Source organism: Hylobates moloch, unplaced genomic scaffold, assembly GCF_009828535.3.
Source record: "Hylobates moloch isolate HMO894 unplaced genomic scaffold, HMol_V3 SCAFFOLD_3, whole genome shotgun sequence".
NCBI classification, from domain to species: domain Eukaryota; kingdom Metazoa; phylum Chordata; class Mammalia; order Primates; family Hylobatidae; genus Hylobates; species Hylobates moloch.
The window spans coordinates 88,270,521-88,285,419 of NW_026652278.1; the positions used below are offsets into that span (position 1 = coordinate 88,270,521).

General features: G+C 38.8%; 1 protein-coding gene across 3 annotated transcripts in view; it reads left to right on the plus strand.

Moving 5' to 3' along the window:
• LOC116461506 (zinc finger protein 33A) overlaps window positions 1-14,899 on the plus strand; it is a 61,786-nt gene that overhangs the window by 1,740 nt on the left and 45,147 nt on the right. For 2 of the 3 annotated variants that reach the window (XM_058436527.1, XM_058436528.1), the window contains exons 3-4: window positions 4,448-4,592; window positions 4,868-4,963. In XM_058436527.1, the coding sequence (XP_058292510.1) occupies window positions 4,448-4,592; window positions 4,868-4,963 (241 nt within the window). Of the gene's footprint in view, window positions 1-3,641; window positions 4,598-4,867; window positions 4,964-14,899 lie in introns of those variants that run through there. The other variant, XM_058436529.1, reaches the window with a different exon arrangement.

Sequence of the window (14,899 nt, forward strand, 5' to 3'; positions counted from 1 at the left end):
GAGTCAATATGGTGGGTTTTGTTTTTTTTTTCTTTGTGTGTGAGACGGAGTCGCGCAGGCTGGAGTACAGTGTCCCCATCTCGGTTCACTGCAACCTCTGCCTCCCAGGTTCAAGCAATTCTCCTGCCTCAGCCTCCCGAGTAGCTGGGACTGCAGGCGCACGCTGCCACGCCTGGCTAATTTTTTGCATTTTAATAGAGACGGGGTTTCACCGTGTTGCCTAGGCTGGTCGTGAACTCCTGAGCTCAGTCCATCCGCCCGCCTCGGTCTCCCAAAGTGCTGGGATTACAAGCGTGAGGCACCATGTCTGGCCAAGAGTCAATATGTTAAGATGAGAAGTTAGTAATAGATAAAAATGGAACTTCCCAGAAAATATAAAGTAACAGATCAATAACAGGGCCAAGTTAGAGTCAATAAGTTGAGCTTCGTATGTTTCTTATGTTTCCAACAACCATGGCAGAAAGGAAGACACTGGATACAGACAGACTGACTCCTCTGAAGACACAAAGACTTCCTGGCAGATACCTTTTTTGGTCATAACATGGGGACCCACAGTGAATAACCTTCCAGTGATAACCCTGAAATGAGTGCAGCCTATTGAGTCAAACTGCTTTTTAAATTATTTTACACAGGTTCCAATTTTCTTTTGGATGTAGTGTTTGATTAGTAAATTAAAATGTATTTTAATTTTAATTTTTTTATTATTTTTTTGAGATGGAATCTCGCTCTCTTGCCAGGCTGGAGTACAGTAGCGCGATCTTGGCTCACTGAAACTTCTGCCTCCCGGGTTCAAGCGATTCTCTTGCCTCAGCCTCCCGAGTAGCTGAGACTACAGGCGTGCACCACCACACCTGGCTAATTTTTGTATTTTTAGTAGAGATGGGGTTTTACTGTGTTGGCCAGGATGGTCTTGATATCTTGACCTTGTGATCTTCCCTCCTCGGCTTCCCAAAGTGCTGAGATTACCCGCGTGAGCCACCGTGCCCAGCTAATAAATTAAAATGTATTTTAATTTTTTTTTTTTTTTTTTTTTGATACAGAGTCTTGCTCTGTCGCCAGGCTGTAGCACAGTGGTGTGATCTCGGCTCACTGCAGCCTCCGACTCCCTGGTTCAAGTGATTCTCCTGCCTCGACTCCTTGGTTAAAGTCATTCTCCTGCCTCAGCCTCCCGAGTAGCTGGGATTATAGGCATGCACCACCATGCCCAGCTAATTTTTGTATTTTTAGTAGAGACGGGGTTTCACCATGTTGGCCAGGCTGGTCTCAGTCTCCTGACCTTGTGATCCACCCGCCTTGGCCTCCCAAAGTGCTGGGATTATGTATTTTAATTTTTAATGAATCTTATTTCTACATGTGTAGCAGATAGACAACCCCCTAAATTTTAAATAGAGAACTTAATAAATTATACAAATCCATGGCGCAAATAATGAATACACAGGTCAAAACAAACATTGCCAGCACTCCTGAAGCTGCCGTCTTGTCCCCCTCACAATCCTGACACCTCCCTGCTCATTCACTCATTTACATATAAGCCACAGTATCTGTGGCTTCAGTGGCAGAGTTGAGTAGTTGTGACAGGAACCTTTTGGCCTGCAAAGCCCGAAATTTAATGATGTCTGATTTTTTTTTTTTTTTTTGGAGAGAGTCTCACTGTCACCCAGGCTAGGATGCAGTGGTGCGATCTTGGCTCACTGCAGCCTCTGCCTTCAGGGCCCAAGGGATTCTCCTGGCTAAGTTTCCCAAGTAGCTGAAATTACAGGCATGTGCCATCACACCCAGCTAATTTTGTATTTTAGTAGAGACGGGGTTTTATTTGGCCAGGCTGGTCTCGAACTCCTGGCCTCAAGTGATCCACCTGCCTTGGCCTGCCAAAGTGCTGGGATTACAGGTGTGAGCCACCGTGCCTGGCCAAATATTTAATGTCTGATTTTTTACAGAAGAAGTTTACCAATCCCTAAATTAGTTTATTAAGTTTATTTGTTGGTGTTGTGTACTATTCTAGATGACTTTTCCTACTTCATGTCCTACTTCGAGGTCATGAAGATACTCTTTTTTATTATCTTTTAAAGTATTTATTGTTTTGGCGTTCACATTTACGTCTCTTTCATTGGAATGAGTGTCTACTTTTGTATGAGGTAGATGTCAGATTCCTTTTTTCATGTGGTTAATGTAGAATTATTTTTGAAAACACCATCCTTTCCCCACTGTTTTACATTGTGATATTTGTCATCAATTATGTGTACATATATGTCTGTGTGTTTTTTGGACTATGTTCTGTTGGTTGGTTGTGCCAGTACCACACTTGGTGAAACATCTTAGCGTCTAGTAGTGGGTTAACACATTTTTTCTTCAGCAAGATCCTGGTTCTTCCTAGTTCCTTGCATTTCCATATAAATATTGTTAGTATTAATAAAATAACTTGCTGAGACTTTCTTTGGGGTTGAATTGAACCTATATATAAATTTGGGAAGAATTACTTACCTTTTTTTTTTGAGACAGAGTTGCCCAGGCTGGAGTGCAGTGGTACGATCTCAGCTCACTGCAACCTCCACCTCCTGGGTTCAAGTGATTCTCCTGCCTCAGCCTCCCGAGGAATTGGGATTACAGGCACCTGCCACCACGCCTGGCTAATGTTTTTGTATTTTTAGTAGAGATAGGGTTTTGCCATGTTGGCCAGGCTGGTCTTGAACTCCTTACCTCAAGTGAGCCACCTGCCTTGACCTCCCAAAGTACTAGGATTACAGATGTGAGCCACTGTGCCTGGCCTCCAATTCCATTCTTGATTATTTTCTTTCCCCAGTTTTCTGACAACCTTCTGATTTTATCTTGATGGCTTTGAACATCACTATATTATAAATGTCTGTGTAGTCCTTGTTTCATTCTTGATCTTCATATTATGCTTCATTTTTTTTTAGTTGAAATTTTGCTCTTGTTACCCAGTCTGGAGTGTAGTGGTGCTGACCTCAGCTCACTGCAACGCCTGCCTCCCAGGTTAAAGGGATTCTCCTTTCTCAGCCTCCTAAGTAGCTGGGATTACAGGCACCTGCCACCATGCCTGGCTAATTTTTTGTATTTTTAGTAGAGATGGGGTTTCACCATTTTGGTCAGGCTGGTCTCTAACTCCTGACCTCAGGTGATCCACCCACCTCAGCCTCCCAAAGTGCTGAGATTACAGGTGTAAGCCATGGTGCCAAGCCTATGCTTCAAATTTAATATAATTAGGATGTTTCTTGCTACAATACTGTGTCCAACCTATTTTGCCCTAACTTTCCTGGTTTACATTGTGGTCCTAGTATCTGGGCAGCTGTTCATGGAGATAGCCAGAGAAACATTTTTTTTCTTAATGAATTGGTGACCACATTTTGTTGCTCTTGTCTCCTATTATCCGTGCCCTATTTGCATCCTGGTTTCTTCTACAGTAGTTTATGTAAATGTTGTTTTGTCCTTTGCCATTCTCAATAGAGTTGGTTCTGTAAACAAAACCTGGTCACGTAATTGCAGTATATGCTCACATCTCATCTTTGGCTCTCCCTTTTTCACAGCAGTGATCCCTAAAAGATGTGCCCTAGAGGATATCCAGAACAATCCACTTGGGTGTCTTCTCCTATGTACTCCACAGAGGTTTCAAGTATAATAGTTCCAAAATCTTTCTATTTTCTACACATCCTTATTACTGTCTCTGAATTAAAGGATTAGAACCCAGAATATGTATTGCGATGAAGAAAATGTCAGGCTCTTTTTCTACATTTTTAAATCCAAATGAGAATTAAATTAGAATTCATAATAAAGGTACTGCCAATTTATTTCTGTGATTTGTAAATATAAATCTGTAGTTCTCAGTAATATTCTTTAAAATGGTAAATGATCAAATACTTTGAAGCCCATCGGTCTAAAATTACTCTATAACCCATTTCCTTGGCTTTTTTTCTTAAGACAGCACCAGGCCATCTCCTGTGCTGTCTGCCATTTTGTTGATGTCTGCAGTGTGTTGGAAGCCCTCACCTTTGCTTGTATCATGGCCCCGTGCTTATGAAGAACGTAATAGAGTGTTTTTCATAATTCAACCAACAGCTGTACTTCCTCTGTTAAGCTCAAAACAGAGCTAACTTTGCTCCTAATGTTAGTCTATTGTGTTTGTACTTTCGCCTTAGTACTTGTAACATACTACCACATATATTTTCTTACCACTCTGTGTGTTCTTTGAACACAGGAAGAATTTTATTAATCTTAGTATTTCCAGCAGTGATGATAGTTCCAGGTACATTGTAAGAACTTGATAATTTCTTTTGCATGAATTAATATCTTAATGCATTAATGGCAGAATATTTCTGTTATGATTTCTTTTTCCCTAAAAGTATAAAGCAAAACGAATATTCTGTGAATAACAATCATGGTAAGGATTAGCCCATACTTCTTTTTTCATGCCAGCTAATTCTGAACGTTTCAGGTAGAACAGAAGTTCCAGGGATCGGTATCATTTAAAGATGTGACTGTGGGCTTCACCCAGGAGGAGTGGCAGCACCTAGACCCTAGTCAGAGGGCTCTGTACAGAGATGTGATGCTGGAGAACTACGGCAACCTTGTCTCAGTGGGTAAGGTCTGTTTACTGTATCATTCTAAATAGCATTTGTTTATTCTTTTGATTATGAAGCATATGGGCAGTCTGTATAGTTTAATGATATTTAAGGTTAGGCTTCAGGAGTCAGTGTTGATTGATCACTTTTGAGCACCAGAAGATACTTGTGTTCACCTCTCCAGTGAAAATGTTCCACTGGCAACTTGAAGCAGCCCCAGAAGCTTCTTCCTGCTTCAAAGGCCTGAAGTCTAGACTGCTTGGTCCAAATCCTAAATTATTTCCTGTTAACAGGGTATTGTGTTCATAAACCAGAGGTGATCTTCAGGCTGGAACAAGGAGAAGAGCCATGGAGACTGGAGGAAGAATTCCCAAGCCAGAGCTTTCCAGGTGAGTTAATATGTACTGCACAGATTGACATCAGGGGATTTGTTGTTTCCCAGTAGTTAATTCAGGGTTTGGCAACTTTGGAACATTTTTCAAGAACATCTCCATAGGTGTCCTAACCTCTGGAAGTGATGGAGAATGCTGATTCCTAAATCAAACCTCCAGATACTACTCACAAAAAATTCCTCCTTTTTGAATCATTTTTTGAATGTTTACTATTCTTATACCTGCCAATAGTTCAGTCTTTGCCCACCTCAACTTTACTGTTGTTTTTCTTGGTTATCATTTTTCTCAAAGCACTTTCAGTGTCCTAGCTTACCTCCATTGTTTTGTGTTTATTCTGTTGTTAGAATTTTTTATACACTCATTTTTAAACTCAGCAAATAATGTTTGTATACTTGGTCTGTGCTGAGGATATAATGATGAAAAACATTAGGCCGGGTGTGGTAGCTCACACCTGTAATCCCAGCACAGGTCGAGGCAGGCAGATCACTTGAGGTCAGGAGTTCGACAACAGCCTGGCCAACATGGTGAAACCCCATCTGTACTAAAAATACTAAATTAGCTGGGTGTGGTGGCAGATGCCTGTAATCCCAGCTAATTGGGAGGCTGAGGCAGGAGAATCACTTGAACCCAGGAGGCAGAGGTTGCAGTGAGCTGAGATTGCACCACTGCACTCCAGCCTGAGCAACAGAGTGAGACTCTGTCTCAAAAATAAGTAAATAAATATAAAAAAATAAAAAAATTATGTCTCTAAGTTTATTATGTATACTTATATGTATATGTATATTAAATGTTCTGTGGTTTTAAAGACTATGAAAGAAATTAAAGCAAGTTAGATTGGCTAAATGTGGTACTTTAAAGAATAGTCAGGGGAAACCTTAATGAGGTCAACATTAGAGCAGAAATTTGAATGAAATGGCTGTGTGAGCCATGAGGATTCTGCCCCTTTTCAGCAGAGGTAATAGCAGCTGCTAGCCTTGGACAGGAATGTGGTTGGTGGGTTTCAGGAATAACCAAAAAGTCACAGTGGCTGAAGGGAGGGGTTGATTGGAAGAAAGGCAGGAGGTGAGGTGAGGGAGGCAGCTAGAGTCCAAAGGTGAGCCTATCATAAGCCTTATTCAGTTAATTTTATTTTTAATTTAGTGGTAGATTTTCAGCAGATGAGCAACATCTGATTTATATTTCTATAAGCTCTTTCCCACCTCTGTAGGGAAAATATTGGGCATGGCATAGGGCATAGAGAGCTCATTAAAGGCCTGTGGTAGTTTTCCTTATGAGTGATTGTGGTAGCTTAGACAAAGCCAGAAGGCAGGAGGGAATGGGATGAAGTTTGATTCTCTCAGTATTTGGAAAGTGGGGCAATAACGAAAGAACTAATGTTTGTAACATCAGAAGGAGGGGAAAGAGGTATTTAAAGTATTTGAAGAAGTAATGTCTGGACCTTCTCAAATTTAGCAAAAAGATATAAAACTACACATTCCCGAGTCTGAAGTAACATCAAATAAGTCCGTGGCAAACTCACACTCTAATTAAATTTTTGAAAACCAAAGACCCAAATTTTCAAAGTAGCCAGAGAGAAACAACGCATTCCCTACAGGGAATGACTGTGGGTTTCTCTTCTGAAACTGTGGTGGCTGGAAGGAAGTAGTTAGTATATTTTCTCAAGTACTGAGAGGAAAGCACTATCAAATAAAAAATCTGTATCTTTTGAAACTATATTCATGCATAAAGGGGAACTAAAGGCATTATTAGACAGGGAAGCTAAGAGAAAATGTTGCTAGCAAACCTACCTTTAAAAATTGGCTAGAAGTTCTCTAAATAGAATGGAAATAACACAAGAAGGCTTGGAATGCAGGCAAGAAAGAAGATTGGAGGTTGGCAAAAATAGGGATAAATATATTTTTCTTATGAGTTTCTAGAATCATTTTTGATGGTTGGAGCAAAATGCTCTGTATGTAGTGGAAACACTTAAGACAATTATATTTTAAAAATGGGGAGGGTAAAGGGGCCTAAGTGGAATGAAACTTGGTACATTTCACTTGAAGTGGTAAAATGTCTGATAGACTGATAAGTTACATATGTACATTTTTATACCTAGAGCAACTACTGAGAATACTATAAAATGTGATACACTTAGAAACACTATAAATAAACCAAGATGGAATCTAAAAGATGAATGGAAAACAGAAAACAAAACAAATAGCAGACTAACAGAGCAATATTTACCTTAAATATAAATGATCAAAGTATACTAATTAAAATATAAATTGGTAGAGTGGGAAAAACATAAAATGATTCTAAAATTTTTAATTTTTATGAGTACATAGTAGGTATATATATTTTTGGAGTACAGATGTTTTGATACAGGCATGCAATGTGTAATAATCACGTTCACCCTAATGTGATTATTGATCTTTTGTGTTATAAACAATCCAGTTATACTCTTTTAGTCACTTTAAAATGTACAGTTAAATTTGACTATAGTGACCCTGTTGCGCTAGCAAGTATTAGGTCTTATTCATTCTTTCTAACTATTTTTCTGTACCCTTTAACCATCCTCACCTTCCCCCCACCCCACCCCACTACCTTTCCCAGTCTTTGGTAACTGTCCTTTTACTTTCTACCTCACCTCCATGAGTTCAGTTGTTTTAATTTTTAGCTTTCACAAATAAGTGAGAGCATGCAAAATTTAACATTCTGTGCCTCCATTTCCGTCTAGGTTGTTGAATATGACAGGATCTCTCATTCTTTTTTATGGCTGAATGGTACTCCATTGTGTATATGTACCACATTTTCTTTATCTGTTTGTCTGTGAATGGATACTTAGGTTGATTCCAAATCTTAGCTCTTGTGAACAGGGCTGCAGTAAACATGGGAGCAGAGATATCTCAATGATGTACTGATTTCTTTTCTTTAGGGTATATACCTAGGAGTGGGATTGCTGGATCATATGATAGCTCTATTAGTTTTTTCAGGAACTTCCAAACTGTTCTTTTTCAGCCATATGAAGTGAAAACCTTGCTCTGTAAGTGCTCACCTGACTTTTAGTTCCTGTGAAACTGCTTATTTTGTGTAGATAGTTGCCAATCTTAGTCTTCCTGCAGGGGAGTGGGTATGATCGGTGGTGTTCTCTATTCCACCATCTTGCTCCACCTATCCTAAAAATGTTTTCTTAGGAAACTCATAACATAGTGAACAACGTAGGTTGATAAAGTATATAAAAAGATAAACTGTACAATCAAAACAAAGAGTGACACTTAATATAAAATACAGTAGACTCCAGAGCAAAGAAAATTATTAGACAAAAAGAACATTATATAATGATAAAAGGATCAATCCAACAAAAATGCAATGATCCTAAATGTGTCTCTAGCAAACCTCAAAAAACACAAAACAGAACTGATTGAGCTGAAAAAAGAAAAGCACATTTTTAATTGTAGTTGGAAAATTCATCACTTCACTCTTAGCAATTGGTAGAATTACTAGCCACGATTACTAGCAGATACAGAAAAACAGGACAGCAACATCAGCCAACAGGACTGAAGCAACATTGTAGAATAGTGCTCAACAAGGCCGGGTGTGGTGGTCCATGCCTGTAATCCCAGCATTTTGGGAAGCAGAGGCGGGTGGATTGCTTGAAGTCAGGAATTCAAGAGTAGCCTGGATAACATGGTGAAACCCTGTCTCTACTAAAAATACAAAAATTAGCCAGGCATGGTGGCGCATGCCTGTAGTCCTGGCTGCTTAGGAAGCCGAGGCAGGAGAATCGCTTGAACTGGGAGGCGAAGGTTGCAGTGAGCCAAGATTTTTTTACAAAGCTTGGGTTACAGAATGAGACTCTGTCTCAAAAAAAAAAAAAAAAGGAAAAAGAAAAAAGAATAGTGCCCAACAATAGCAAAATAAAATTTTTTTCTCAGGTGTCCATGGAATATTCAGAAAGATAGACCATATCCTGGGCGATAAATAAACCTTGGCAGATTTAAAAGAATTGAAATCATTCTGAGTATGTATGTTTTCTGGCCATAATGAAACCAAACTACAAATCAGTAATAGAATGACAATAGAAAAATATCTAATCATTTAGAAATTAAACATCAGACTTCTAAATAAAGTCTGGAGTGAAGAAGGGGCCTCAAATTCAATAATAGAAATGCATAGACTTGATGAAAATGAGACTATACCATATCAATATATGTGGGAGGTAGCTAAAGCAGTGCTGATAGAGAAATTTATAGCACTAAATGCTGACAATAGAGAAGATGATAGGTCGCAAACCCATAATTGACTTTCTACCTTAAGAAACTAGCAAAGAGCAAAATAAAACCTCTGTCAAGTAGAAGGACGAAAATAACACTGGAAGCAGAAATCAGTAAAATTGAAAATAGGAAAAAGTAGAGAAAACTAATGAAACATAGGGTTCTTTGGGAAAAATATCAATAAAATTGATAAATGTCTAGCAATATTGATTAAAAATATAAAATGAGATGACAAATCATCAATATCTGGAATGAAACAGGGAATATCACTCCACCATCCATTTAACAGTATAATAAGGGAATCTTGTCAACAACTTTATGTTTATAAATATGACAACATAGGCCAGGTGTGGTGGCTCATGCCTGTTATCCCAGCACTTTTGGGAGGCCAAGGTGGGTGTATCACCTGAGGTCAAGAGTTTGTGACCACCCTGGCCAACATGGTAAAATTCCGTCTCTACCAAAAATACAAAAGTTAGTCTGGTGTGGTGGTGCACGCCTGTAGTCCCAGCTACTCAGGAGGCTGAGGTAGGAGAATGGCTTGAACCCAGGGAATGGGTGGTTGCAGTGAGCTGATACCGTGCCGTTGTACTCTAGCCTGGGCAACAGAGCAAAACTCTGTCTCAAAAAAAAAAAAAAAAAAAAAAGACAACATAGAAGAAATGTACCAGTTCTTCAGAAACCACAAACTATTACCACTCAATCAGGGTGATATAGATAATTTGAATGACCCATAGGTTTTCATAAAGGTTGACGTAATTTGAATCAAAGAATTTAAATTTTAAATAAAAATCTCCAAAAAACCAATTTCCGAGTACAAGAGAGTTGTAGTCCTCACTAGAGAATTCTACCAAACATTTACACAAGAATTAATGATGATTTTACACAATGTCCTCAGAAAATAGAAGCGGGAACATTTATTTTATTTACTTATTTATTTATTTAGATGGACTTGCTCAGTCACCCAGGCTGGAGTGCAGTGGTGTAATCTGGGCTCACTGCAACCTCTGCCTCCCAGGTTCAAATGATTGTTCTGCTTCAGCCTCCCGAGTAGCTGGGACTACAGGCACATGCCACCACGCTTGGCTAATTTTTGTACTTTTAGTAGAGATGGGGTTTCACCATATTGGCCAGGCCGGTCTCAAACTCCTGACCTCATGATCCGCCCACCTCGGCCTCCCAAAGTGCTGGGATTACAGGTGTGAGCCACCGCACCTGGCCAAGAGGGAACATTTCTTAACACATTTAAAAAATTATTTTGATGCCAAAACCATACAGACAGTACAAAAATAATACAACTACAGACCTATACCTCCCATAATTTTAGTAGCAAAAATCTTTAACAAAATACTAGCAAATAGAAAACAGTCATGTAAAAAGTATACACCGTAATAACCAAGTGGGATTTACTTGAGTTATAGAAGCGAGGCTGGTTCAACATTCAGAAATCGATCAATGTAATTAACCCATCATAGGCTAAAGAGGAAAAATTACATAACATCAGTTAATATAGAGAAAGGATTTGGCAAAATGCAATATCTATCCATGATAAAAACTCTCCATACTAGACATTTAGAGGATCTTCCTCAATTTGATAAATGAACATGCACAAAATATCTATAGCAAATATATTTGCTGGTAAGATGAATGCTTTCCCTGTAAAACTGGGAACAAGGCAAGGATGTTTGCTCTTGCCACTCTTATTCATTGTAGTACTGTAACTTCTACCAAGCACAGTGAGGCAAGAAAATGAAATAGAAGTCATACACGTAGAGAAGAAATAAAACTTTATATTTACGTATGACATGATTGTATATGTAGAATATTACAGAGAATCTTAGAAAATAAAAACCTCAGGCCAGGCGCAGTGGCTCATGCCTATAATCCCAGCACTTTGGGAGGCCAAGGCAGGTGGATCACCTGAGATCGGGAATTCAAGAGCAGCCTGACCAATATGGAGAAACCCCGTCTCTACTAAAAATACAAAATTAGCTGGGTGTGGTGGTGCATGCAGGTCATCCCAGCTACTCGGGAGGCAGGAGAATTGCTTCAACCTGGGAGGCGGAGGTTGCTGTGAGCCGAGATCACGCCATTGCATGCCAGCCTGGGCAACAAGAGTGAAACTCCGTCTCAAAAACAAACAAAAGAAAAAATGAAAACCTCCCTGAATGAATGAATGATTTCCAAAAAGTTTCAGGATCCAAGATGAACACATATAGTCAATTTCTCTCTGCTAAAAATGAACATATGGAAATCTGAATTAAAAACATAATACCACTTATTCCATAGAAAATTAAATACTTTGGTATAAATTGAACAAAATATGTATAGGACTTGTGCTGAAAATTATAAATGCTGATGAAAGATAATAGAAATAAATGAAGACACATGGTCTCTTGATAGATTGGAAAACTCAACTTAGTAAGTATGCCAGTTCTCTCCAAATTGATCTGTAGGTTTAATGGCATTCCTGTCAAGATTCCAGTAAGGCTTTTCTCAGCTTTAAATAAACTTATTCCAAAATTCGTATAAACAGTCAAAGTCATAAACAGTTGAAACAATTTTGAGAAAATTTTTCTCAAAAGTTTTGAGAAAAAGAATAGTAGGAATTATCGTATCCAGTGTTAAGGCTTATTACATTAGTCTCCCCTTTTCTGTGGTTTTGCTTTCTGCAGTTTCAGTTACCTGAGGCCAACTGTGGTTCAAAAATATTAAATAGGAAACTTCAGAAATAAATAATTCCTAAGTTTTAAATTGCACACTGTTGTGAGTAGCATGACGAAATTTTGCACTGTCCTGTCCCAGGACATGAATCAACCCTATGTCTAGCATACCCGGGCTGTATGTGCTACCCATGAGTTAATTACTTAGTAACTGTCTTATTTATTGTCACGATAGGTGTTCAGGTAACCCTTATTTTACTTAATAATGGCCCTAAAGTGCAGGAGTAGTGATGCTGGCATATTGTTATAACTTTTCTATTTTATGATGCTAATCTCTCCCTGTCCCTAATTTATGAATTAAACTTTATCATAGGTTTGTATATTTACGAAAAAACATAGTATTTATAGGGCTCAATAATATCTGAGGTTTCAGGCTTCCACTGGGTGTCTTGAAATGTACCCCCCTTGGATAAGGAGTGACTACTGTATGTATATATTAGTAGCTGTAATAATCAAGAGGATAGGATGTTGGTAGAATATACACATTGGTAGAACATACATATAGAACGATGGAAAAGAATAGAAAACCTCAACATTGATTATGCTGTTATAGACTATATGTTCATGTCTCCCCAAAATTCATATGTTGGAGCACTCACCCTCAGTGTGGTGGTGTTTGGAGATATGGAGCCCTTGGCAGGTAATTAGGGTTAGATTAAGTCATGAGGGTGGGGTCCTCAAGATGAGGTTAGTGCCTTACAGGGAAGAGGAAGTGAGCTTGCTCGCTCACCATGTGCATAGAGGAAAGGCGATGTGAACACGCAGTGGCCTTCTGCAAGCTGGGAAGAGACCCTTACCAGGCCCTGGCCATGCTAGCGTCCTGATCTCAGACTTCCAGCATTCGGAACCGTGAGGAAATAAACTTCTGTTGTTTAAGCCACACAGTCTGCCGAAGCTAAGACATTTGACAAACTGTTGACAAAAATGCAAAAGAAATTCAGTCAGGTATTCAGCAAATGATGCTGGAGCATTTTAACAATATCTTGTTTTGTGTGTGGTAAAATATATGTAACATGAAATTTGCCATTTTAACAGTTTTTAAGTGTACAGTCCAGTGGCATTACACTCACAATGTTGTATAGCCATTACCACAATTTCTAAAACATTTTCATTATTTCAAACAGAAACTCTATTGCTATTAAGCAGTAACTACTCATTCCCCCCCCCCACCAGCCTGTGGTAACCTCTTATCTAGTTTGCCTCTGTGAGTTTTGACTGTTGTGAATATTTCATGTCAGTAGTGTGACAACATTTGGCCTTTCATGTCTGCCTTATTTCACTTAGCATGATGCTTTCAGCTTTCATCTGTATTGTAACAAGTTATCAAGACTTTCTTTTCTGGCTGTTTAATCCATTCATCTGTTGATGTACACTTGGGTCATACACCTTTTGGCTGTTGTGAATAATGCTTCAGTGAACACTGGCATATCATTATCTGCTCAAGTTCCTGTATTCAGTTCTTTTGGTTATAAACCTAGGAGTAGAATTGTTTTATCAAAGTGTATTTCTTTTAGCTTTTTGGGGTACCACTGAATTATTTTTAATGTGTAGATAGATAGATAGATAGATAGATAGTTGTTTTTGAGACAGAGTCTCACCCTGTCACCCAGGCTGGAGTGCAGTGGTGCGATCTTGGCTCACCACAACCTCCGCCTCCTGGGTTCAAGTGATTCTCCTGCCTCAGCTTCCCGAGTAGCTGGGACTACAGTCACATGCCACCATGCCCGGCTAATTTTTGTGGTTTTAGTAGAGACAGGGTTTCACCATGTTGGCCAGGCTTGAACACCTGACCTCAGGTGATCTACCCGCCTTGACCTCCCAAAGTGCTGGGATTACAGGCGTGAGCCACCACACCCAGCCTTACTTAGTTTTTCTTTTGTTGCTCGTGTATTTTATGTCATAGGTAAGAATCCATCAGCAAACCCAAAGATTTCCTTATGTTTTCTTCTAAACATTTTATTGTTTTAGCTCTTATTTTCAGTTCATTTTTATATATAGTCAAAGTCCAGGGATCTAACTGTATTTTCTAACTTTATTTTCTTGTGGAAATCCCGTTGACCCAGCATCATTTTTTGGTCATTTGTCATCATTCCAAACAGAAACTCTATCACCATTAAGCGGTAACTGCTCATTCCCCCTTCCAACCAGTCTGTGGCAACCTCTAATCTATTTTGTCTCTGTGAGTATGACGGTTGTGAATATTTCATGTCAGTAGCGTGACAATATTTGGCCTGCGTCGACTGAAAGAAAAGTCTTTTCTTTCTCCCATTGAATAGAATTGACACCCTTGTCAAAAATCAGTTGACCATAGGTAGTGTATTTTTGGGCTCTCACTTGTATTCCGTCTGTCTGTGTCTATACCTGTGCCATGACCACATTGTGTGGATTACTGTAGCTTTCTAGTAAGTTGTGAAATTGGAGATTTTGAGTCCTCTGACTTTGTTCTTGTTTTTAAAAATCGTTTTGGCTATTCAGGGCCCTTATAATTCCATGTGACTTTAAAGATCAGCCTTTTATTTTGGTAAAAATGCTGATGGAATTTTGATAGGGATTGTGTTAAATCTGTAGATCATTTTGGATGGTATTGTCCTTTTAACAATATGACATCTCTCAAACTATGAACGTGAGATACTGTTTCTTTTATTTATGCCTTCTTTAATATTTTTCATCAGTATTTTGTAGTTTTCAGTGTACAAGTCTTGTACCTTCTTGGTTAACTTTATTTCTAAATAGTATTTTATTGTTTAAGATGGTGGTATAGATAGAATTGTTTTCTTAATTTTCTTTTCAGATTGTTCTTTGCAGGTGTGTAGCAACACAACTGATTTTTGTGTGTTGATGTATCCTGCAACTTTGCAGAATTCATTCATTAGCTATAGTATCTTTCTTGTAGATTATAATCTGTCTTTAGGATTATGTCACCTGTGAGTAGACATAGTTTTATGTCTTCCTTTGCA